The sequence below is a fragment of the Notolabrus celidotus genome, chromosome 11 (genome assembly GCF_009762535.1).
Source record: "Notolabrus celidotus isolate fNotCel1 chromosome 11, fNotCel1.pri, whole genome shotgun sequence".
NCBI classification, from domain to species: domain Eukaryota; kingdom Metazoa; phylum Chordata; class Actinopteri; order Labriformes; family Labridae; genus Notolabrus; species Notolabrus celidotus.
In genome coordinates this window covers 27045825-27069634 of record NC_048282.1, presented here as the reverse complement: position 1 = coordinate 27069634, position 23810 = coordinate 27045825, and the positions used below count along the sequence as shown (strand labels likewise).

Below are 23810 nucleotides of genomic sequence, written 5' to 3'. Positions count from 1 at the left end.
AGTATTACGGGAAATGCCTCTGGACACACAGGCTGCTGTCTCCGACTTCTGTGAACGGTGGAAGGGACTAATTTGGACCATTTTTACCACAGAGACAGAAAGAAGGGAGGAGGGTGGAGAAGGAGAGGAAAAATGCTGGGATGAGGGAGTAATTATGGAAGTAGGAATAATTACTGATATGACAAAGAAAGAGACAAGAACAGAGCTCTGGAGACGATAAGAAGGAAGAGGGTGAAGGAGAGATGGAGGGCAAAACGATGGGGGGATAGAACAGAAAAACATTTCCTCTTACAGCCGACTGTTCACCCCTTCCCCCCATCTGCCTTCTCCCCTCAGGAATCTGTCCATTCCTCTCTCCTCTGCTCCTGCTTTCCCCCTCCTCCTCCTCCTCCTCCTCTTCCTCTTCCTCCTCCTCCTCCTTCTCCTCCTATTTTTCCTCCTCCTCCTACGAGCATGTGGATGGCACTCTACCACTGTGCCAGGCTCTCTCTCTCTCCCTGTCTGTCAGTGTGAGTGCAGTTATGTGGCAGGTCAGAGCCATGCATCGTGGAAAACGCATGTGTGTGAGTGTATAGAAAGACACGTTTAAGGAGGACAATGAGGGAGCTACTAGAGCTATTCTGCATTGTGAGTATGGGGGCATGTGTGTTTGTGTGTGCTTAATGTGCATAGCGCTTCAATCTTTGCCAGAGAGTAAGAGGGCATTAGTGTCATATCGTCAGTTGTTGTCCTATTATAGAGCAGTGTAGTCAAAGGGTTTACAAATTGCCTGACATTTTCAGTGTTTTGGTAATACATTTGACAAAATGTGTTGTGTGATGTATTTTCTGGGAGAAAAGGCAACCCTAGCTTGTTGTGTTTACCGCACATGGTGAAGCATTATATTTATTTCATTTTTTTATGATTCACACATTCAGCTTTCAAATGTGTAAATAACTAAAAGTCATTAGGTGTGTGTTTACATGTGTTTACAGCTCATTTTACAGAGCATGTGCTCATGCTGCATGCATAGCATTTCTTGTTGTATTAAGTGTGTGTGAGTATTTGTTTTCTAGCTAAATTCTGTGTTGTGTGCCACTGTCTCAGGGGTTAAGACTTGTTTGTAACCCTGTATGTTGCTATGTTAGCCATTGAGCTAAGTTAAAACCATTAAAGGCGTAAAATCCCTCTCTCTCCCCCTCTCTCCCTTTCATCTTCGGGCACACACATGCACTTTCTGCCCCCCCACCCCACTACCGCTCACATGTAAACACACATATCATTTCACACGCTGACAGCGAGGACACATACCATGGGGCTGTTGGGACAGGGCCAGCCAGTCAGCGCTGCCATGGAAACAACATGTGATTGGCATCTTGCCGGGGAACATGCCCTACATGGATAGCAGTAGGAAGTGATGCATTGTAGGAAAACTAGCATCATATTAATTGTATTGAAGCAACTGTAGAGAAGAAAGGGCCAAACAGTGATAGGTTGAGGGTCACAGGTATTCATTCCAGATGCACTTTGTAGTAAAAACCATAATCGACAAACACAATGGACCTAATAAAAAATATATATAATGATGATATTCTATTGATAATGGTAGAGCTTGATAAATTTGACAGGCCTATGTATCTGCTGTGCTAATATGAGCAATTCTCTATTGACAGATTCTGTGTACAATCTATTGGCAAGGGGTAATAATAATAATAATACATTTTATTTAGAAGCGCCTTTCAAAACACTCAAGGTCGCTTTACAGACAGATTAAAACACAATAAATAAAACAACATGATAAAATAAATAAAAACAACAAGCAAAGGGTACTATCCTGTGTGTCAGAATAATTTTGGTCTCTGTTTTTAGTTGACCAGTATTATTAAATAGCATTTTAGCTGTCAGTTGATTGCAGGTAAACCGATGTTGCATTAAGTAAAAGAAGCAGAATACATCATCTGTAATGCAATCCGAGCCCCCATCAGCTATAAGCATAAACATAAAGAGATATGTGCATAAATGTGCAGCCAGAACCCATTTTAAAGACTTAGTCGTTAAGCTCTGACTTCAATCTAATTTCTCAATTCTCTAGTCAGGCTGTAAGATTAAAACTAAGATTGAGGTTAAGGTACTTCAATGTCAGTTCTGCTACAAAATGTTGTTTTCTCAGACCTCAGTGCAACAGAAATGAATTGACAACAATGTAAAAAGACAGAGACAGATATTAATTTAACCCTCACAATGGACGTAAACAGTGATACAAGACAACTTTGCAATTTATCAGCACATGAAAAAAATAAACAGCACCCAAAAAAGGAAATGTTGACCTGGAATAACCTGTGGATACACTGAAAGACACAAAAATGTGCATCTGCTCACAGAGGCTACGCTGTCCTCTTTAGCATTTAGTTCTGTCAATGGGTGTAAGCTCATTGCACATAAAGTAGTATGTGGTAAAGGAGGATATACTGTTTATATTGTTGTTAATGCTGTTAGATATGTACATTGAAACTGTAGAACTTGAATACCAAACTAGTGTCATCAAGTCATCAGTGACAAATGTGTTATTATAACTTATTACCCGGCTCGCTTGCTGATCTTCCGGTTGTGTAAGATGCTTGATTCTGATTGGTACAAATCCCTCAACAACCCCTTAACATATGGGGCGCCGTTTGTAAAGTTGGACACACCGAATTTAGCTCCAAAACATCATAAAATGTAGAGTGAATTTTTAAAAGTCACTTTTTTTTAATCACATTTAGAGGAATATTTGTGATCTTCTTCACAATATATATAATAGTTATTTAATAATATATAAAGTTAAAATCATTGTTAAATCCAAATTCTAAATATAAATCTAAATGTTCAACATAAATCTAAATGTTAAATATGAATATTAAATATAAATATAAATATAAATGTTAAATGTTGCTCCGCGATCCTATATATTTTAGCTGATATGCAAAGTCACACTGCCGCCTGGCGGAAATACCAAAATAAAAGCTTCAAAGATTGATACAGGCTGCAGAGTGATTTTGCATATCAGCTAAATATTTAGAGCAACATTTATATTTATATTTATATTTATATTTATATCTATATTTAATATTTATATTTATATTTACATTTATATTTATATTTATGTTTATATTTATATTTAACATTTGGATTTAACAATGAATTTAACTTAATACATTTTTCACAACAAAATTAAATGAGAAGAAGATCACAAATCTTCCTCTAAATTTGATTTTAAAAAAGTGACTTTTAAAAATCACTCTACATTTTTATGATGTTTTGAGGCTGAATATGGAGAAATGTTATCTCTTATGTAAAATATCCGTTGCAGCGTGTATCATACTCATAGTTTGATTGACATATCAATTTAATTTATATTGTCATTCAGCAGTCATTGACAATAGCAAACGGCACCTTTTCAAAATAACTTCCAACTGTGCTCTAATAAAAGCAGATGGTTAGAAGTGATGAAAAAGGAGAGAAATTTGAGGGTTAACCCACTTGTTAACGCTACACCAATTAAAAATGATTCATAGCAATACAAAGTCCATAATGTTACTGCCAAGTTTATTTTATTATAGGACTGTAAATTGTGTTAAAATGCTTTGGGATTATAAATATCAATGGGTGGGTGTTAAATGTGAATGGAAACTCCTCTCAACTAAAGGCACTATCAATGGGTTACAAATTAGAATGAAGGTTAAAATACAAATAAAATCATAATTGATTCCTCATGTGTGTGTGACATGTTTTTTTAATGACCTTCTCCCTCTTGAATCTTTTTCTGTCTTTCCCCCTGTTTTAGGATATCAACAAGCGTTTGTCTCTCCCGGCTGATATCAGGCTACCGGAGGGCTACTTGGAGAAGTTTGCCATGAACAGCCCGCCCTTTGACAAGCCCATGAGCCGCAGGCTACGACGCGCTTCATTGGTCAGTGCTCATTGTGTCTGTGTGCTAATTTGCATCTGTGTGTATGTGTGTGCAAAGCAAGTGAGACTACTTCACTTAGTTTAGTCCAGTCATGGCTTGGTGATGTTTTGGTTGATGTATGTTTGTGAGTACAGCTTGGTCTGTGCTTCTTTTTGTGAAGTTGCATTGTTGTGAAACAGAAGGTATATGTACTTTTAATGCTATTGTGTACTCAAACAGCTGACTCAGGCAGTTCTGTCTTGCAACACACACACACACACGCACACGCACACGCACACACACACACACACATTGGCAAGGCATTGACCTATGCTAATTTTAGATACACTATAAGTTATGCTTTTGAGCGTACAATGGCTCAGTAGGGGGATGAATGATAAATTCATTCAGTATTGTGTGTCCAAGCCAAGAGCATTATGGGTATGAAAGGGGAGGGGGGAGAGTTGCTGCTATTGGATGAATTGAGAGGCGAAGGTGGGTAGAAATAGGCAGATTTACACAAATATGAAGCATGTCCCTTTATGTCTCTTTGTGTATGCTGCTGAGGTACTTCTGTTTTAAATACACAACCAAATAAAGTAAGAGAGCACTTGTATGTTAAAGATGATAGCAAAAAGTCTCTCTGCACTATGGACAAGCATAAAGGATTGGCCCTTCATCTGCCATTTTTGCTGTAATTATTTAAAAGGACCTGAACTCTGTCTCTGGCTCTCTGCTTGAAGCGAGTTAATGACGCAGCTTTCCTGCAGGAGTCAAACAGAGATGAAAGGGAGGAATCTTTAAAGAGAGGTTTGCTGGGTAGAAGAGAGGTTTATGGTGTAAGGTTGGATGAGGAGAAAGGGATAGACTTAAGAGATGTTGTGTCTTTGCAATGTTAATGAGTGGCTGAAATTTCCTGACATGCTTGCGTTGGGCTGGTTATCTTTAGGGGCTGTTGTATGCATATGATGTAATAGATCAATCAATAATTCAGCAGTAGTTTCAGACTCATCTCATGCAGCTCCCCTCCTCACAAAGATTACACACCAGGACACCTTGATGTGAGCCCAAGAGGAAGAAAGGGAGGGAAAAACACACAGAAATGGCAGAGAATTTTAAGGAGGGACTAGAGGGCATGATGACTGAAAAGTGGTGAGATGTTGAAAGCTTGTGTAAATACATACATGTCATGAGGAGTACAGCATAAGATCAAACAAATAGGTACTAGGATGAATTTAAAACCAGTTTACAATGTCAAACTGTTTAACCTCAGCTACCTTACTGAGCCTTAAGATGTATGTAGGAGGTACCAGCACAACTAAACTGTAATTAATTAGAGGAATTATACATTTTAAAAACCATGGTTCAGCTTTGAGTCACACTTCAGGTTCCTCAAAGGAACTTTGAAGTTAATTTCAAATGTTCTAAGAGGGCAAAATTATTAGACTGTATTCATATGGTGGCCATTTGTTTGTGAATACAATCTCTGGTTGCGGAGGTCAAATGTTGTAATCATGCCTTTTTGCTCTGTTCCAGGTTTTAACTCAAAACCAAAAATAATCTGGCAAATCTCATCTCAATAACTGATAAGTAAAAACAAAGACAATAGAAAGTGAAAATCTGGAGACATCTGGCCAGATTTTAGGTCCAAAAAGTGCCATGTTAGCTACTATTAGTATGCAACCAACTTTCTAGCTAACATTTAAGTTTGAGACTCTTGAATGTAACAGGAAAGTTATAAATTCATTCTAGATATTAACCCTCATCTTGAGCACATTGTTATAAGTCTGTGGTAAAACCAAGCGGCAACCTCCGGTCTAAAAATATGAGTCCAATGCGGAAGTGCTAAAAACTGCAGTTCATCGAGGATCCGCTTGAGGCTGGCTCCTGAAGTACCGTAAACCACATACACACCAATTCAAAAAAGCCGATCTTTACAGCAGAAATCAACATGTTTACAGCATGGTTCAAAAAAACGTGTGTAGTCTGGATAGCTCATTTCTCAATTGGCACACACTATGCGGGGGGTGAACTTTTTTCTAATGCGTCAATTTCAAAGATATTGAGATTACGAGTCTTCCAATGAGAGGCACAGCTGACTTGATAGACAGGCGGGAACACTGTAGCTGTTGGCTGGGAGGCTCAAAGCCCGCCTCTTTACGTCACAATCACTCTACAGCAGCAACATGGCCGCCGACTGGCCTCAAAACAGCGCTTAAGAAACGGATGGGTGACGTCGTGGATACTACCTCCATATTTTGTACAGTCTATGGGTAAAACTCACTGGATATATTTAAGCTAAAAGTGCAATGGCATCCTCACTTCAAAGCTGCACTGTAATTTTCATATTATTGTATCATCCATTCAGGCATTAGCAAAATATCATGTGCATCTTTTTAAAATCTTCACAAGCAAATTTGTTATAAGCTGACTACTTTACAATGATGTTATTGTTCAAGTAAGCTTAGTGTTAGACTGCTAGCCTATGTAGCTTGCATTTACTTCAATTGTAGCGCTTCAAGTTCAACATGATACATTGGCATAGACATTTAGCATGTTTGAGTAGCAATGTAACATGGACGTTTCAACATGTTCCTATATTTGATAAACTGTTTAACTTGGCCTAAACAGGTTGAATGGATGTTAGCTCAGTGGGGATGTGGATCAGGTACATCTGCCTGATCAAATCTTATTTGAGCTTTCTTGTTACCTGGTAACGTGTGATGAAATACTTGCAGAAACATACAGAAACACAGTAAGTTAACTATTGGTAAATAAATCACTGATAAGTTGGGGCTTTTTTTGATGGAACAGACAAGTTGTTAATGAAGTTTGAAAAATGTTATGTGCATGTGAGGGATAAAAGTCTTAGCACCTCAGTTTGCATAATTGTGAAAATAAGTTGTCACAGAAGAACAAGTGTGCTTCCATGATCACACTGAGTCTGAACTTTAAAATGGCATATGTCTCTGAGCTCACTGCTACAATGGCTTTGGTGTTATCCGCTTGTCATTTGTTACTGTAACATAGAACACGTGTCAGGTGTCCGGTAACAGATGCTCCCATTCGAAACTGTATTTTGATCTTTGAATCGCTTCCAATGTAATGTAAGTGAAGTCGATTGGTATCAGTTTTCTGTCATGGCTGATGTTGCCCATTGATAATCAATTATTCAAAGCAGTCCAATGAGATGCAGTCGTCCATGTTGCTGAATAAAGAGATGTTCATTTATCTCAAACCACGATACTTAGCAGTATTATGCAACGCTCACTTTTTATGAACCCATTCACCCCTGCAGTTACAGAATATTTAACTTGGAAACAGAAACAATTCACTCCTTGTGGTATTGATGCTGTTGTTATAACACACTATAATGCTTTTTGTTGTTTAATGGTATAAAAACCCAAGTGACCTTGTGTGTCTGTAGCTCGTTTGAGCCAAACTTTTCCATGAGCCACGTCACACAGTGCAAGATGTGCACTACTATGACTGAAGCTTTAAATACTGACTGCATCATGTTAATGAAAGGCTTACTTTTTCCTTTCACCTTTCAATGTCTTCAAGCTCTTTTCCTTGTAGAAAGGATCCATTTACCTTTGCAATTCAACACTCTCAATCCATCCTCTCTCCCCCTCTCTCTCTCCATCAAGCCTTTGTATAGTTGGCACATTGGGAAACGCTATTTAAAAATGAAATATGGTCGAGGTAATGGACTCTCTTCCCAAAACACATTAGACCCCAGCTGTAGACATTTCTCTTCTCACGTTTCTTCCTTCTGCTGTCAGTTCATCTATCTGTACTGAATGTCTCTTCACTTCCTGTAGAAGCGAAGACAGAACACACACGCACATTTTGTCAGGTTTTATGTTGCTTTAGTTTTGTCACTAAAACTTGGTCTGACCCAGTTCTGCTGAGTAAGCTCACTGGAGCGTTGGGAATGAAATGAACCCGTTGCCATCGAAAGCATACGCAGACGAGAGCACGCACGCACACACACACACACACGCGCTCAGGAATGGGACTGTAAGGTGTGCAGACTCAGAGTGCAGTTGCATGCTATAAGAAAAGACCGGATAAGAGGTTAAGAGCTGGACCGTTCTTTGTTCTAGAGATGCGGGTTCAGAGTGGGGTCTGTGTAGATGTAGGTGGCCTTACAGTAATGTATGTGTGTTTCTGATATGTTTTTGTGTGTGCTACTGTGCGTGTGTTTTGCATATGAGACAAGCCTCCCCTGCCAAAAGAGCAGCAGAGCTCAGCAGCAGCTTCTGACAGCCCTGTCACAAACAGATATGGGAGCATTTTGTGTGTGTGTGTGTGTGTGTGTGTGTGTGTGTGCAGGGTGAGTGTGTTTACATATGAGCATAGGCTGCATGTCTCATTACAAATCCTCTTTTGCCTTTAAGCAAATTTGACGATATGCATACAGTCCGTACACCTTGGATACTGTTAGAAAATGAACACATGACCTCTGTTTACATTTGTTTTCCTAATTTTATGTTTTTCTATTTCTATTGCATATTGAACCCATCTTTACCTAAATGTCCCCCAAAAAGCTTGAAAAACAAACAGTATTTAATATTATGTCTGTTTCTTAATTATGCAAATTGCAAATTGTACATACTCATGCACACACACTTGTTTCAGTGTCTAAGGGTGTCATCTTGTGTCTGATCTTGTTCGCATGTTCGCTTTTAGGCATCCCTTTAAAGAGATCACATGCTTCATCAGCTAACTTGGTCACTGGAGACCCTCCCCCTTACACACACACACATACATACACACACACACACACACACACACACACACACACACACACACACACACACACACACACACACACACACACACACACACACACACACACACACACACACACTGAGAGCCGAGCCATGGCCTGGCATTCATATTGGCATCATAATGGGACGGGCCTGCACAAGATCAAGAAGGATGGTTAGGGTCAGAGAGAAAGCAGATGAAAAAACATGGCTGAAACAGAAAACTGATAGAGATGGAAAAACAAGAACGAGAAAAAGGCAGGGGGAGGGATAAACAGTGACAGGCCTGTGGGTATCACAGCTTGACATAGCTACATCCATCTAAAATTCATGACATTGAAACCCAGGGGCTACATACATTATGCAGCAAAACCCTTTATTAACTGAATTTAGAATTAATTTGAGTTTTTTAACACACATGCACAGACTCCAAAGTATGCCTGCTGGATATCTATAGAAATGTTAAGGAGTAAATAAGGAATCTTAATTGAAATATTGGGAGTGGAAAAGATTTGTTTTTCCTCTTCTATATTGTCCTCCTGTGGCCAAATTTTAGAAGTGCAGTTCACCGTGACAGCACTATATAGAATTAAAGATGCAAAGGATGGACATTTATTTTTGCTATTTCTCTGCCTTCCCATCTCCTTGGAAAACTATAATATTAGAACCATAGTCTTGAACATCCACATACTCGGAGCTGAGGGGCATTAAGTCTTGCAGGGATGCTTAGTAACGTACTCCCAAGTGTTGTAAAACCAGGCTAATGTTTAACACAGGCACACAAACACCAACAGAGAAAATCCCGGCCTGGTGAATCAGAACCCTGCAGTTGTAGGTCAAATGTCAACATCAACATGACTGAAATCTGAGCTAAAAGCCTCGGCCTAGAGGATTTAGATATAAAGATTATCTTTAAACATGGTGGAGCGGCCTAGCTTTGCCTGCAATTATGCTGTAAATACAAAACGGCTTAGTGCTAATGCAGAATGATAGTACCCCGTACTTCTTTAACTGACATTTTCTCCCCATCTCTTCTAGTCTGAAATCGGCTTTGGGAAACTTGAGACCTACATCAAACTGGACAAACTAGGGGAGGTGAGTTCATACAACACATCAGCAACACTAACAAACAAACTGCTCACATACCTTAGTTTGCTTGATGTCAAAATGCACACTCTCTCTGTCTCTAAAGGGGACCTATGCTACAGTGTTCAAGGGGCGAAGCAAGTTAACAGACAACTTAGTAGCTCTGAAAGAGATCCGGCTGGAGCACGAGGAGGGGGCTCCCTGCACTGCCATTCGAGAAGGTACGTAACTGCAAAATGATGTGTTTGTAAGACAGATTTTATAGGTCAGTACAGGAGCATATTGTCAAACGCTTGTAAGGGTTTGTTGTTGTTGTTGTTGTGATATATAGTAGTTGCTTATTCATACTGCCTGTAGCTCCCGGAGCTGTTGGTGAACTGTGAGCCGTTTTGGTTCTCACACGTTGTCTGGGCTTGACTGACAGACTCTGATATGTCTCCCTCTTTAGTGTCTCTACTGAAAGACTTGAAGCACGCCAATATTGTCACTCTCCATGACATCATCCACACTGACAAGTGCCTGACTCTCGTGTTTGAGTATCTGGTGAGTGTCTGTTCTCAGTGTGTATGTTTGTTTTGTGTGTCTTTAGAGGATGTGTGATAATACTAATCTTTCTTTTTCTTTCTGTCTTTCTTTCTTTCTTTCTTTCTTTCTTTCTTTCTTTCTTTCTTTCTTTCTTTCTTATCAGGAAAAGGATCTGAAGCAGTACATGGATGACTGTGGGAGCATCATGAGTGTTGCCAATGTGAAGGTATTAACATGGACTACATCTGTTCAGACTTAAGAAGCATTTTTTAAACACATGTTCATATATATACTATAATAAATCAAATCTAGATAAGGATGGAAATGTGTTCATATTCCTTGATCACTGTTTCTTATTAACGCTATTGAATTTCTACTGTGATAGTACAAAACGTTGATTGTATTTACTGACTAGCATTAGTTATGCAGTAATAATAATACTCTATATCCCCTCCTTTCTCCACCCCAGATATTTCTCTTCCAGCTGTTACGAGGTCTGGCGTACTGCCACAGAAGGAAGGTCCTCCACAGAGACCTCAAACCTCAGAACCTGCTCATCAATGAAAAAGGAGAGCTTAAACTGGCAGACTTTGGTATGTCACCTCCTCTGTATATTAAACAAAAACTACTGCCATGAAACTCCCTGAAAGGGTCCAACTTTCTTTTTTGAGAGAAACACACATTTTGTTGAAACTGCTCTTTTTGACTTAAAGCCCAATTTTCTTTCAATAATTATTGTTATTTTCATTGCAACGCTTTCAAAACTGGCATGAAAAGAGGATTAACACATACACCATACTGACCTAATTAGCAAAGCATTGACACAATGACAAATTCAGCTGCTTAACAGAGATAATAAAACAATTTTCTCCTCATTTGCTGACTGTTTTTCCAAGAGCTTAGGCTGTAGATATAGCCTCCAGTACAACACATTTCCAACAAAAATACGCTGGGTATTCATATATCTCTCTTTTATTAATAATATGTTTAAAAATGTGTTAAGAACAGCAGCAATGTGTTGTATTGAGTGCCTCACTAGCAGCCACTAGTGGCCATACTGCTTCTTACACTTACTGCTGCACAGTTTGCAGTTACTAACCATCCAACACTGCCCTCTGTAGGTATTACTCAGAACATGACATGGTATTTTCTTTGTTTGTCAGTCAAACCAGGAATGTATAAAACATCAATTGGAAGTTTTAAAGAAAAGCCAAAATGCAATAATTTTTTACTCTCAAGTGTTAACCTTGTATAATGAGTCCCTCAACACTAAAAAAAAAAGGTATTAAGTATGAAAATATTTTCACTAAGTAACGTTTTGTTTGATTAAGGTTTGGCACGAGCCAAGTCTGTTCCCACAAAGACCTACTCCAATGAAGTTGTGACATTATGGTACAGACCACCCGATGTGCTTCTAGGATCCACTGAGTACTCTACACCCATCGATATGTGGTGAGCAAACACACTTACACACGAATACACACAGTTTCTGAGAAACATGACACCACCTCTGTCCATCCCTGAGTATCTCTTTGTGTTCCTGTTGTTACCTTTGGTCTTTATCCAAGTGATTTTTTTCAATCAAAATTATCCCCAATGTTTTTATTTAGCTGTTTCCACTGTTCATGTCTTGAAACTCAACATGCTGTTATTAATTAAGGTTTAAAAAAAGTGTAAAGGCTAGTTGAAGATGAAATTTGGTGCAGTTGCGTTCTATGCTTTGAACATTTAAGCAGTTTTGATCTGGTCTTCTTTTTGTTTGTCTCTGATTTCATAATATGTTGTTTGTTTTAAGACTTTTAACCCACATACTGGAGTCATTTGACGGAGCACAGTCTCCAGCTGTTTGCTTAGTTTGGTGGTATTGAAGGCACAACCACAGACACCATTATTCTTTTCCTTATATAACATTGTGTGAATTAAAAATCATAGGTTTCATAGCTGTGTGGTAAAGCCAATCTTGTACCAACATTTAAAGAGTTATGCACTTATTTATGTGCAATAATGTCTGCTGTGTAACCCTACAGACACAGGTGATAAATATTTGATGTATCAATGCCTCTTTCATATTCACAATGTTAGAGTGCTGTCGGCTAAGACAGCATAGCAAGAGTGTCATAGGTGTCATAAAGTCATGTTTCCTATAGAGATGGTACATGAGTTGTAGTTTTCAACTAAACTTATCTGCTCTTTTTCTAGGGGTGTTGGCTGCATATTTTATGAAATGATCACTGGCAGACCACTCTTCCCTGGATCCACCGTGGAAGATGAGCTTCACCTCATATTCCGCATCCTCGGTAAGACAAAGTCATCCAAATCAAAATGAACAGTAAACTGTGTGTGTGTGTGTGTGTGTGTGTGTTTTTAACTTCATCTGCAAACTGGTTGTTTCTCTTGAACAGGTACTCCCACAGAAGAGACTTGGCCCAGTATCACCAACAGTGAAGAGTTTAAGACATACAATTTCCCCCGGTACAATGCAGAGCCTCTCGTCAACCACGCACCCAGGTATGTAGAATGCTGTGCCCACAGGTGTGGCCACATAGCGCTGTGTTATGGTTGTGTATGTGTGACAGCATATTTGAAGTCTGTGATAAATGACTGTTTGATTATTGTAAGGTGTTCCTAAGGGTCAACTGCACAAAAATACATGAAATGAAAACATTTTATGTAACGCAAAACAATGTCATGAACTGCAAATATAATTCCTAAAAGCCAGATAATGTAATGAAAATTAAAACAAACATTAGGTGAAGTGCAAAAACATTCGAAATGTGCAGAAATATTTTGAGAAATGTGATATTTTTTATGACCATGTAAAAAAGTTTACAAAAGACGAAATATTTCAAAAACGACAAAAACAATCAAAGGTTTTAAAACATTTCTTCAGATGTAAAATGTTTCACTGAATGCACAAAACACAGAAACTTTGAGAAATGCAAAAATATTTCACTAAACAACAAATATTTCATGACATCCAAAAAAATCAGAATTCAAAAATATTGCCTACAACAAAAAAAGAAAACCCATATACCCATAAGGTTTAGCAAAATGTGTTTTAGCACTCAGTAAAATGTATTTGTGGTAACTGATGTTTTGACATTCAATGAATTATTGTCATGGTCATGAAATGCTGTGCAGTTTGAACCCTCAGGGACACCGTACTGAATGGCCATTGACACAGGTTTCTGGTCTCTGTAATGGCCGTAACTGGATGTATTCTGTATCTGGGATTTTTGGTACCCTGTTACACATCTGACTTTGTCCTCAGTTTGACATGAGACTCACATCTGACTCCCCTGGAGATCTCACTTTCTTTCCAATTTGTTTGCCATTCTGTAACACAGGATAGACAGCGAAGGTCATGACTTGCTCGCAATGCTTCTACAGGTAACATTTTTTACTTGTAATAATAAACACTTAGGGTATTAAGAACAAAAAATCCTGGCCTAATATTTCCCCCTATTCTCCCTGTGTCTTCAGTTTGAGGCTAAGAAGCGGGTATCAGCTGAGGATGCTCTCAGACAATCATATTTCAGAAGCCTGGGAGAGGAGGTTCAAACACTGGCTGACAGTGAGTACATAAAGATCTAGGCTTGTTAAGCACATATATATGTTGCGTACAAACACTGTCTCACTAACCATTTGTTATTGCAGCTGCGTCCATCTTCTCTGTAAAAGGCATTCAGCTACAGAAGGATCCAGGGAAGAGGTCCTCAGTCTATCCAGAATCAGGTAAGTCTGCTTGATAGAAAAATAGAGAGGGGGAGGGAGGGCAGAAAATGAGGAATCCTCTGTAGGAATATGTAGGAGATTAGGTCTTGCTCCTATCCTGTCCTTTACTTTCTGCTCTTCTCTCTGTCTACTTGTTGGCTTTATGTCTCTCCTGTCACTGTGTGGTTGTGCACATCACACAGTGTAATAATAGGTCCGTGCTTTAACTACAAATAAGGCGAGAAATCAATTTTGATGCCAGCTACTGTAGTACACCTTGAAGAAATTTCCAAGTCAAAATGGATTTGGATACCTATATCAATTGCTGCTATGCTGTGTGAAGGCAGTAGAGGGATATTAATCTGAACAGAAGGCACTTTGGTCTTCTACCACTTCAAGAACTAACAAACTAACCATTACATTTCTGTATGAGTCTGATTTGTTAAATGTTTTCATGTCACCAAAACTCAACAACTTTGGTGAACCCTTAACTTTGCATCAAGTTCTGTAATCTGGTGAATATATCCCTACTTTTGTAAAATAAGCTTATTATGATTGGACAGTATGACAAACACTAGGTGCTACCAATAGTCAGTAAAGCTGCCAAATTTAATACTGGATTTTTTTCTTTTTTTTAATTTAATTCAATTTTTTTCACTAGAAAGACGTTCATTTAGGTAGAATGTGTTTCATTCAAGCGTATTCACTTAGTACTATACTTTCCTTTGACAGAATATAGACAAAAGGCAAGGCAAGTTTATGAAGTTCATTCATACATAGAGCATTTCAGAGGGAGAATAACATTATCAGTGTCAAAAAGAATGTGACATTATACATGAAAAAGTCATTAAAGGCACTTGAGGAGTTTTTTGCTGGTTGTGAAACAGACTGATATTAACATTGATGCCTCTTTACAGCCTGTAAAAACAAACAAGACCATCAGCATTAGCATCAGACCACAACACTAGTTCCATATTCTACTTTTAATGCCTGTAAATGTCGCAAGGGTGTCAATGTCAGATGAGGAAATTTAAAGCAAGTTGAAGATAAATCCCTTTTTTAACAATATTTTTATTGAGTTTTTTAGTCATAATACTGGATTTTTACTAGATTTGGACACCAAATCATTGAGTAAGCACCCAGTGCTGACGTGCAATGGATTATTTTAGTCTTTGTCCAATCCCCTAAACATTAATTGTGCATTAATGTGCCTCTGTTACATTTGCTTTATCTACGTCAGTGTTTCTGTGTCTTTCACAGTCTGTGTCTCCTTTCTTTCTGCTTCCGCTGCCTCTCTGTCTCTTTCTGATAAACTGTCCTTTCTCTTTCTCCGTACCCATACCCTCTTCTTTCGCAATGTTCATCTTTTCCTTAATCCTTTCTATTTCCTATGTGTGCCCTGCTCCCAATTCCTCTGCAACACCTCAATATTCCCCACCTTTTCCCCCCACTTTCTCACCTTGACCTAAATAAAGCGATGGCCCATAAGCTAGGCTCCGCACCCTCGCAGTACTTCCAGAGAGAAGCAGCCAATCCCAGGGCTCAGAGTCACAATCTCTCCTCCACTTCCACTGGCTGAGTGGCCCCTACCTTTCTGGTAAATACGGTCTCTTTCATTCTGTCTGTCTTCAAATTGGTCCCCTTTTTTCAGTTTGGCTGTCACCTAACTTCTCCTAACTTCCTCTGTCCCCCTATACTATGTTAAACCAATCCTACTTCATGTATGGCTTCTCTTCTCACATCCCCTGAAACTGAGCGGCACATTGTTTGTTACCTGTATAAACTCTTGTCCGTTTATTCTTTCTTTTGTTTTCCTTTGTCTCTTTCCTCCTCCTGTCAAGAGCCATCTCAGCTTTCACTTACCTAACCCTCTTTTCCTCTTAGTGAGTCACTCCCTATGTTTATTCCAACGACAAGGGGCAACAATACTGTTTATATGTATATATTCAGAAAAGGGAAAAAGGTGACCAGAAATCAGAGATGGAATCATTGAATTCTTCTCATTTGCAGCCCTTTTTAGGTTTCTGCAACGAGAGATGTAGCCTTTTGTTGAGTCTGTAAGTGATGGTTTGGTGTGGAGTGTGTGTGGTTGTTTGGTGTGCTTTAAATACATCTTAAATTATTTTTCTTACAGCTTGGGGATGTGTTTCTTTGCCTTCCTGCTATATAACAGTTATTTGTAAGAACAATTAAGTTTCAGCAACATGAGATTGCTCAGATTGAACAAGTTATAGAACCATTGTATCCAGTTTTTGATAATGCTGACTACACTACTGCTGCCCTACATCACCAAAGGTATCTGTCCACAAACTTTTGTCTACCTTTTGTCAAGGGGTTTTTTAATCTTGAAAAAAAAAACTGTATGGAGAGATGACAGCAGATAAAAAAAGGACAAGATAGTCTCCCAAAGAAAAATGCAGGGGGAATACAAACAAAATCATCCCTGACTATACCCCTCCTGTTTGCACCTTTCACAAAAAATTAAGAAATAGATATATAATCAAACTTTCATATGAGTTTTTAGCTGGCCATAGAATAGACTAAAATGTATACTCATTCTTTCTTATGACCAACAAAAGCAAAGGAGACCATCAGCAGGATGATTGACTTTTCTTTACAGTGTTTTTAATGACATTAAACGCTGCTGCCACACAAAGTGTCAGATAAGGTGATTAACAGCACACAGCTTTAACTGCCTGCACTTACAGTTTCCCCTTCACGCTGAAGTTTGAGTTTGATTGTTGAAAAACAGTGAGATAAGATTTCTCATCAGATAACATTACTTACACATGCACATTTAGGACAAAATCATCAAATAGATCAGATGTACTGCTAGTTTTGATAAATATACAGTATATATATTTTAGGTGGAAGGGTTTCTACATTCATCCATCAGCAAATTGCAGTTTTGAGCAACTGTATTTATTTTAGCCGCGACCTCATCACCATCCATCTCTTTTTGGATGAACTGGAACAGAGTCAGGGAACCAGATTGTATCACCCAGCGTGAGTGTCAATCCTCACTAATGCTCTTGTCGCTGATGGGAGTAGATCTCTGAAACCACGATCTGAGCTTTCAGAGTAGAGGAGGGTGTTACGTCAGCTTATTAAAGCAGATGGCTTTGAGACTAAATTTTGAACAGTCGTATTGTGTTTGTGTTTGTTAAGGGTGCAAGAAAATCTGACAGAGGACTATCAACCACTTTGTTGAGAATTAAATGATTCATTTTATTTTTTAAGGATTTTTAAAAAGAAAAATATCAAACACTTGTAGACGTCAGGTAATTCAAGGTGTATCAAGATATCTTTTTTTTTAGGGTTTTTGGCATTTAATGACATCCCTTTGGCTTTGAACATTTCAAAAAGATTTTGTTTGTTTGCTTGTTTTCTTACTGATAGAAGTGTGCTTATGACCATAGAGTATTTTTTCAATATTACCGGCATGTTGTGAAACCTATAGATTTATGATGGTTGGGTGTGTGTGTATCATAAAATCCAATTGTCTTTCTCATCTCTTTCTCTCTCTGTCTCTCTTAGCCCAGGGGAAGAGCAGGAGGCAGAGTGTGTTGTTTTAGTGCTGGCGGGGACGCTGAGCGGAGGAGGACGGCGACACACGGAGCTGTCCTGTCAGACATACATTCACTGACCCTGCCACACACACACTGAAGGAGAAAAAACACACACCCTGCCGCATTTACATACACACCGAAGAAGAAACACACCCACACAAACATAGAAACAAAAGACACAGAACAATGGCTGAAGAATTCACACTTACCTAAGAAGACTTAGGACTCAACTCTGAAGATAGAAAAAAAAAACCAGAGAAGTGCGTGATGCTGGAAGAAGAAAAGTGGGAGAGAACCGGAATCTCCCTGCTGCTACTACAGCTGTTGTCCAGAAGAGGGTAGTGTTTTAGGACGTCAGCTGTTTTTTGAACTTGCTGTATCAGTGAACTGTGAGGAAGAAGGGATGAGATGTGGACATGAAAGAGAGAGCAAACCTTTCACTTTCTCCTGCGCCTTTGTTTATTTTGTTTCAGACTTTTGCTGTACATAAACAGACTGAGACATACAACTTTGCTTTTGTCATAACATGCCTCAGCCTGAATCCAAACTTTGAATATTGCACCTCAAGCCTAAACCCTCGCCTAACCTGATGGCCCTTTATGACAAGATCTTCAAACAACACACACAATCTCTCTCTTTCTCTCTCTCTTACTCTCATCTTCTTTCTGTCTTTCTCTTTCCCTCTTTAACACTTCACAATCAACACACACACACACACACACACACACACACACACAGACCACACACACACACACACACACACTGATGTTTCACTTGAAAAGTTTGTAGATCAAAGGAGTTTACAGAGATAAAACTTTAGCACCTTATTGTCCGGTAGAGGTCAGGGTGGCTGTCATTACTTTACCTCATCAGTCACTCAAGCAGAGAAGAAAGGAAAGTACATGCTTGATGTTAGGAAAGAAGAGGAATCAAACTTGTAAACCAAAAAAAAAAGAAACAAGAGGTCTCCAAGCATAAGACAGATGTGTTATCCTTAATTTATGGCATTAGACACTACAGTTAAAACACATTTGTTACATGCTGTAAAAACATACACTGCAAGATGCTCATGTTTCAGTAGACATTAAGAACAGCCTGCAAGGACAGAGAGGTAAAGAAAGTGTACAAATCACCTGCTTATCTTAGACACCCCCTCCCTCCTCTGCCTTGACTTAGAAGTTGTCTTGATTTGTTGTGTATTGTACAGCTGTCCATGTTGAAATGTTCTCTTTTGCACCTGCTTTTACCTCCTTAGATGACTAGACCGTTCAAACCTCTCCTCCCCAACTCCCCAACCCCGTTTATTTTTGCTCTTTTTTTATTTTTAAATCTGTATATTTGATCATTTTTTTACTTGCCAGAAGCAATGATAATTCCAGGATGCTGTCCCCAGTCGTCACTGTGTTCCCTCAGTGGAACAGTTGGCGACTGGCTGAGGACGTGTTGCACATTCCTTAGCTCAGGACTTAATGCTTGTGTCGTTTGTGAGGTACAGATGGTTTTGTTTGCCTCTGCTGTAGAGCAGAGTGTGTTGAAAAGTGTAAGTGAAGAAGAAGTAGAAGAAGAAGAATCATTTCTCATTATCATCTTGTCAGTCCTCAGTATCATCATTCTCTGTTAATTTCATCATCATATTGCTGTTCAGTAACAACCTTACCCGCATCTTTATGTGTCATCTCTCCAAGCATGTTTGTGCATTGAACACGACTTTAGTCAGTTGGTTTGTGAAATAGCAGCAGCTGGAAAAAGATTCAAATTGTGCATGGGATAAGACCTTATTACATGACTTTTACACCACATTAACCTGTAGTAGCTCCTCAGTGTGTCAGGAGATTGTACCTTGAATAAGACAAAGACAACACTGATAGTTTGTATGACAAATGTGACTCAACTCTAGGTGTAGTACAACTGAAAGTGTGATGAAGCCTGTCTAACTGGGCGCTGAAATACAGCAGGACTTCAGTATTGTGTCTTGCTGTTATCGTTCCAGGCTGCCAGAAACAACTGGACCAAAGTCCATCCTCCAAGCACCAGGTGTTCAAGCACACAACTGTTTCACACACCAATCAGTAACCATGTCGCCATGTACTGTATCTATGGATGGTCTGTGTGAGTTTTCTGTTCCTTGGGCACCTACCTTGGATAACTTCTTTACCTGAAAGGAATCAGAAAGGGTGAAGTAATCCCTGGTTTTTGTCCATCAGAAGGACTACTTATCTCCCCAGAGTGTGACAGTACAGTATGTAGCATGTATATAGATGATCCTTCACTCTGTATATATAAAAGTGTACAGGTTTGATACAGGTATTCACATTCTGGCTTTCTTTTTTTTGTTCCTCTTGAATGAAAGTCATAGCAATATTTCTGTAATCAATAAAAAGCCAAGGTAATAGGATGAGTATGATTGCATCTGTGTTTATTTAGTGAGGGAGAAGTGACTGTGAATGATCAAACTGTGAGACTTGACTTAAATGATGACAGGATTTTTTTTTCTTGCTGTTAAACATGCTGGATCCAAAAGGCTGGAGTGAAGTATTGTGTTAAAGAGGAGTGTAACACAGTGATTAATTTGATTTTTATCAATGAAAGCCATAAAACGGTCACATATGGGTGATAAAGGTCTGTTTGTGTGCAGGGGGTTGTGTGTACCATGTTAGAGCACAGACCTTTAGAAGAGAAGAGGATGATGTACACCTGATAAAAATAAAAAAAACATCATGTATTTTTTTTTGGTCATAAATTCTTTTTAAAATTTGATATTCAGAGAGATAGAACACACCATCATCTGCATATAGAGATACGTCTACATTGTAAGCAAAAAAATTTTACCTCTATTGTTACTTCCTTTGGGATAAATATATACTAACACAGAACAAATATGTACTTGCACTAAAATAACATAGATCTATAAAATGTGTTAACTTCAAGCTAGATTTCAGAAATAATACATCTCCAATTAGAAACTGTTTTAGGAATCTAACAACTTAAAAGAAGAGTTTGTGTTTGCTTTTCTAAAAGCTTAAACTATGTTATTTGTGAGTCTCTACACCAATGTAATCAAGATGTAAAGCAAGAACTAGTATTACTGTTCTGGCATTAGAGGGAGGTTTAAAAAACATAAGAATATATAATAAATAATAAATAAAGGTATGAATAAATACATAAAATAATAAATATATAATACATATGAATAGAGTACTTTGGGCTTATACATATGTGATTTTGACATAAGACATTTTGACATAAGATCAAAAAGAATATCTCATGATCAATGATATAAATATCAGAGAATAACACAAAGATGCCACACAAAACTTTTGCCACCTCCACCATTCCTCGCCTGTTAAAGTTTGTTATCTTCATTGTATCTCCAAAGGTGTATTTTTGATCTTTCCTTGTTGCAAAGTTGAAGATTCTTTCGGCGAGACTTTTTGGCTCTTGATGATTGAAGCGATTGTAGTCTCACCCTCGGAAATTTGGGGATCTGAAGCCCATGGGTTCCACCCACAAAGGACAGTGGGGACAGCATATCCTCGAAACTGAAAGCACAAACACAGTGAATTAATATAAGTACTAAGTGCAATAATAATGTATGCTTCCTCATCTATTTCAATTGCTATGTGTATGTGATTAAAGAAGTGCATGCTGGAGGAATACCTGTCTGTTCATGAAAATATAAATGATGGGGTTGTAGACAGTGCTACTTTTAGCCAAGTAAACAGGTATGGTGGCGATAACAGGATCAATATAAAGACTGGAATCCAGTATGACAGCCAGGGCCATGGCAGCGTATGGTAGCCAAGTTAACAGGAAGGCCAGCACCATTACCACCACCATACGCGCCACCTGCGTCTCCACCCGGTTTGTGCTGCCGGCCTCTGAAACCTGCAGCTTAGTCACCTAGGAAACAAAGACCTAATTCTTAAGCCAGTGAAGCTAGTGCAAGCAGCATTTTTATTGTTGAGATCGCTTATGTATCCAACATTTTCATTGCTCACCTGGCGGAGGGTCCACAGGAGTCTTGAGTAGGACACCATGATGATGGAAAATGGAATAATAAAGCAAAGGAAGAAGTATAGGATGATGTAAGACATGTTCCCCACACTCCGGCTGTACCAGTTGGGGGCACATGAGGTCTGAACTCCCTCCAGCTCATAACTTCCCCAACCAAACAGAGGCGGGGTGTTCCACACAAACGACCACACCCAGGACAACACCACTCCTGCAATTGCATGTCTGAGGACAACAGGGAGGGTGGGTCATGTGACGGAAGAAGAATCATGATTTGTGTTCTTTGTGTTACAGATTGAAAAATAGATGCTCATTACTCTACCTGGTCTGGAACATAACACCGCCCAAGGGATAACATACCACTAGGTAGCGCTCGACAGAAATGATTCCTATTGTGCACAGGCTTGCTATACCTGAAAGAAAGAGGGAATGTGTGAGGAAGACATCATTTTTTTGTGGAACGTGTACCAAAAATATTTCTCCAATTAGCAACTTTGATAAAGTAGTAGGCTATACCAAGTTTTATCATCATTAATATGATGAAAGTTCTCATTCATTCAGGTCTGACAGCATGAAATCATCCTTTTTTCCACTCCAGTTTACACAAATGACATATGATCAATCTCATATATGATGGTCTGTGAAACCTTTTAAATTGAATGTCTAGTTGGGCTGTTTTTCACATTTTAGGCATAAGTCTTTATCAGGTCAGTCAAAGAGGGATTACTTCTCTAAGCTGCTTAAATTGTCTAATTTAATTCTGTTCTAATAATGATTATAAATTCAAAGATTATAAATGTCAAACAAACAAGTCAGACAAATTCAGTCTTAACACCCTTTCCTTGTATAAGAGTTATGTTTTCATAATTTGACTAACTGGTGATATTTACAGAACTGCATCATTTTTTTGTATTAAGTATCTATACATATCTTCCATCTTGTTAGAATCAAACATACCAAGTTACGAATTTTGAAATGTAAACTCTTCCATAAACTATTGAAGACACTTGGTTGACTCACCAAAAAAAGACACAGCAAAGCCCTCCAACACACAGCCCACCTGTCCCAGGCTGAAGTATCCCATAGCACTGGTTACTGTGGTGGGGATGCCTCCAAACACAGCAGCCCCCAGGTCACATATAGCCAGGTTCACCAGAGCATAGCTGAGCGGCTGTCTCAGCTGTCTGTGTCTTACTGTCACCACAATCACCAGGACGTTCAGGATGATACCGGCCCCAGAGAACGTACCCATGATGACAGCCAGTATCGTGAACCCAGTCCGAGATAGAAGCTCTGTGTTGGCTGAGCTTGGAAACGATGAGGAGTTTCCACGAGGAAGAAGGTGCTCCATTTTTAGTTTGATTTGATGAGTGCTGTGATTGCCTTCTGGTATGAAAATAAGGTGTCACCAGCCCATCTATGACCTCTTGAAGAACCCAAATAAAGTCCAAAATGTCTGAGATTAAAAACAAAAGCTTCACAAAATATGAAACAGAAGAAAATATGAGAAAGGCAGGAAGTCTTTCTCTACAGATGCTCCATGTTTGCTGATCTGGTACAACGTGAGACAAGAGAAAAGGAGGTGGGACCCTCTTAATAAGCCAACTAAGAGGGGGCTCTGAAGCATGACATTTAATTCTTGCAAACCAAATCCATGTAGATCCGGATTGTGAGGACAATAATTCTGCCTAATATCCTATAAGACTGCACTTTCCATGATTGCTGGGTTTACAGCTGCTCCTGAGTGATGAAGCAGGGAGTCGGTAACACAATATGTTTTTTAAGATCAGGGTTAAACGTACGTATGTCTGCTGGTTAAAGGCATAAGAGGAGCCTGACAGCATGTTAATATGATGTATATCTGTACATACGATCTTATAATCTGGCTCAGAAGAACACAATTTTTGGTATGTCAGTCAAACTAAATAGGCTTACTATGAACAGCTAACTCTTTTGTTTTAAATGTACAAATAAATCCTTCTCTCCTACTCTGTCTCAAAATAGACTTTTTTTCTTTCTGGCTCCTACCAAGATATCTAAAATAATCTGTCCTGAGTGCAAACATGAAGATGTGATAAGATACATTTCCTCTTTCAGAAAATTATATTTGCTACAGAAAGCTCAATTACACATTTGCTCTCCTGTCACATAAATCTCAGAATCTGTAGAGCAAAGCTGATGTAGATAAGAAGCTTCTACTTGTGCAATGCCCCTATTTATCTC

The 23810-nt window shown here is 38.8% G+C and overlaps 2 protein-coding genes across 8 annotated transcripts in view; one reads left to right on the top strand and one right to left on the bottom strand.

The window, feature by feature from the left end:
* Nucleotides 1-20298, top strand: part of LOC117821516 (cyclin-dependent kinase 17-like) — a 48656-nt gene extending 28358 nt beyond the window's left edge. For all 7 annotated transcript variants that reach the window (XM_034695867.1, XM_034695863.1, XM_034695868.1 and 4 more), the window contains 13 exons: nucleotides 3803-3928; nucleotides 9721-9777; nucleotides 9875-9989; nucleotides 10217-10311; nucleotides 10457-10519; nucleotides 10763-10886; nucleotides 11625-11745; nucleotides 12493-12590; nucleotides 12696-12801; nucleotides 13641-13683; nucleotides 13777-13867; nucleotides 13951-14028; nucleotides 17545-20298. In XM_034695867.1, the coding sequence (XP_034551758.1) occupies nucleotides 3803-3928; nucleotides 9721-9777; nucleotides 9875-9989; nucleotides 10217-10311; nucleotides 10457-10519; nucleotides 10763-10886; nucleotides 11625-11745; nucleotides 12493-12590; nucleotides 12696-12801; nucleotides 13641-13683; nucleotides 13777-13867; nucleotides 13951-14028; nucleotides 17545-17582 (1155 nt within the window). In that variant the 3' untranslated portion in view covers nucleotides 17583-20298. The remainder of the gene's footprint in view (nucleotides 1-3802; nucleotides 3929-9720; nucleotides 9778-9874; nucleotides 9990-10216; nucleotides 10312-10456; nucleotides 10520-10762; nucleotides 10887-11624; nucleotides 11746-12492; nucleotides 12591-12695; nucleotides 12802-13640; nucleotides 13684-13776; nucleotides 13868-13950; nucleotides 14029-17544) is intronic.
* Nucleotides 20299-20766: 468 nt separating this feature from the next.
* parapinopsina (parapinopsin a) lies at nucleotides 20767-22938 on the bottom strand. The gene is made up of 5 exons (XM_034695288.1): nucleotides 22608-22938; nucleotides 21910-22000; nucleotides 21575-21812; nucleotides 21234-21476; nucleotides 20767-21115 (listed from the first exon to the last, which is right to left on the bottom strand). The coding sequence occupies exons 1-5, from the start codon at nucleotides 22936-22938 to the stop codon at nucleotides 20936-20938; spliced, it is 1083 nt and encodes a 360-aa protein (XP_034551179.1). The 3' UTR covers nucleotides 20767-20935.
* Nucleotides 22939-23810: the final 872 nt, after the last annotated feature.

Excerpts from the sequence above, each read along its gene's own strand:
- parapinopsina (XM_034695288.1), bottom strand. The coding sequence starts at position 22,938 with ATGGAGCACCTTCTTCCTCGTGGAAACTCCTCATCGTTTCCAAGCTCA. Across the intron at positions 22,001-22,607 it reads CTTTGCTGTGTCTTTTTTTG|GTATAGCAAGCCTGTGCACA; the intron begins GTGAGTCAACCA and ends TCTTTCTTTCAG. Across the intron at positions 21,813-21,909 it reads GGTGTTATGTTCCAGACCAG|ACATGCAATTGCAGGAGTGG; the intron begins GTAGAGTAATGA and ends TGTTGTCCTCAG.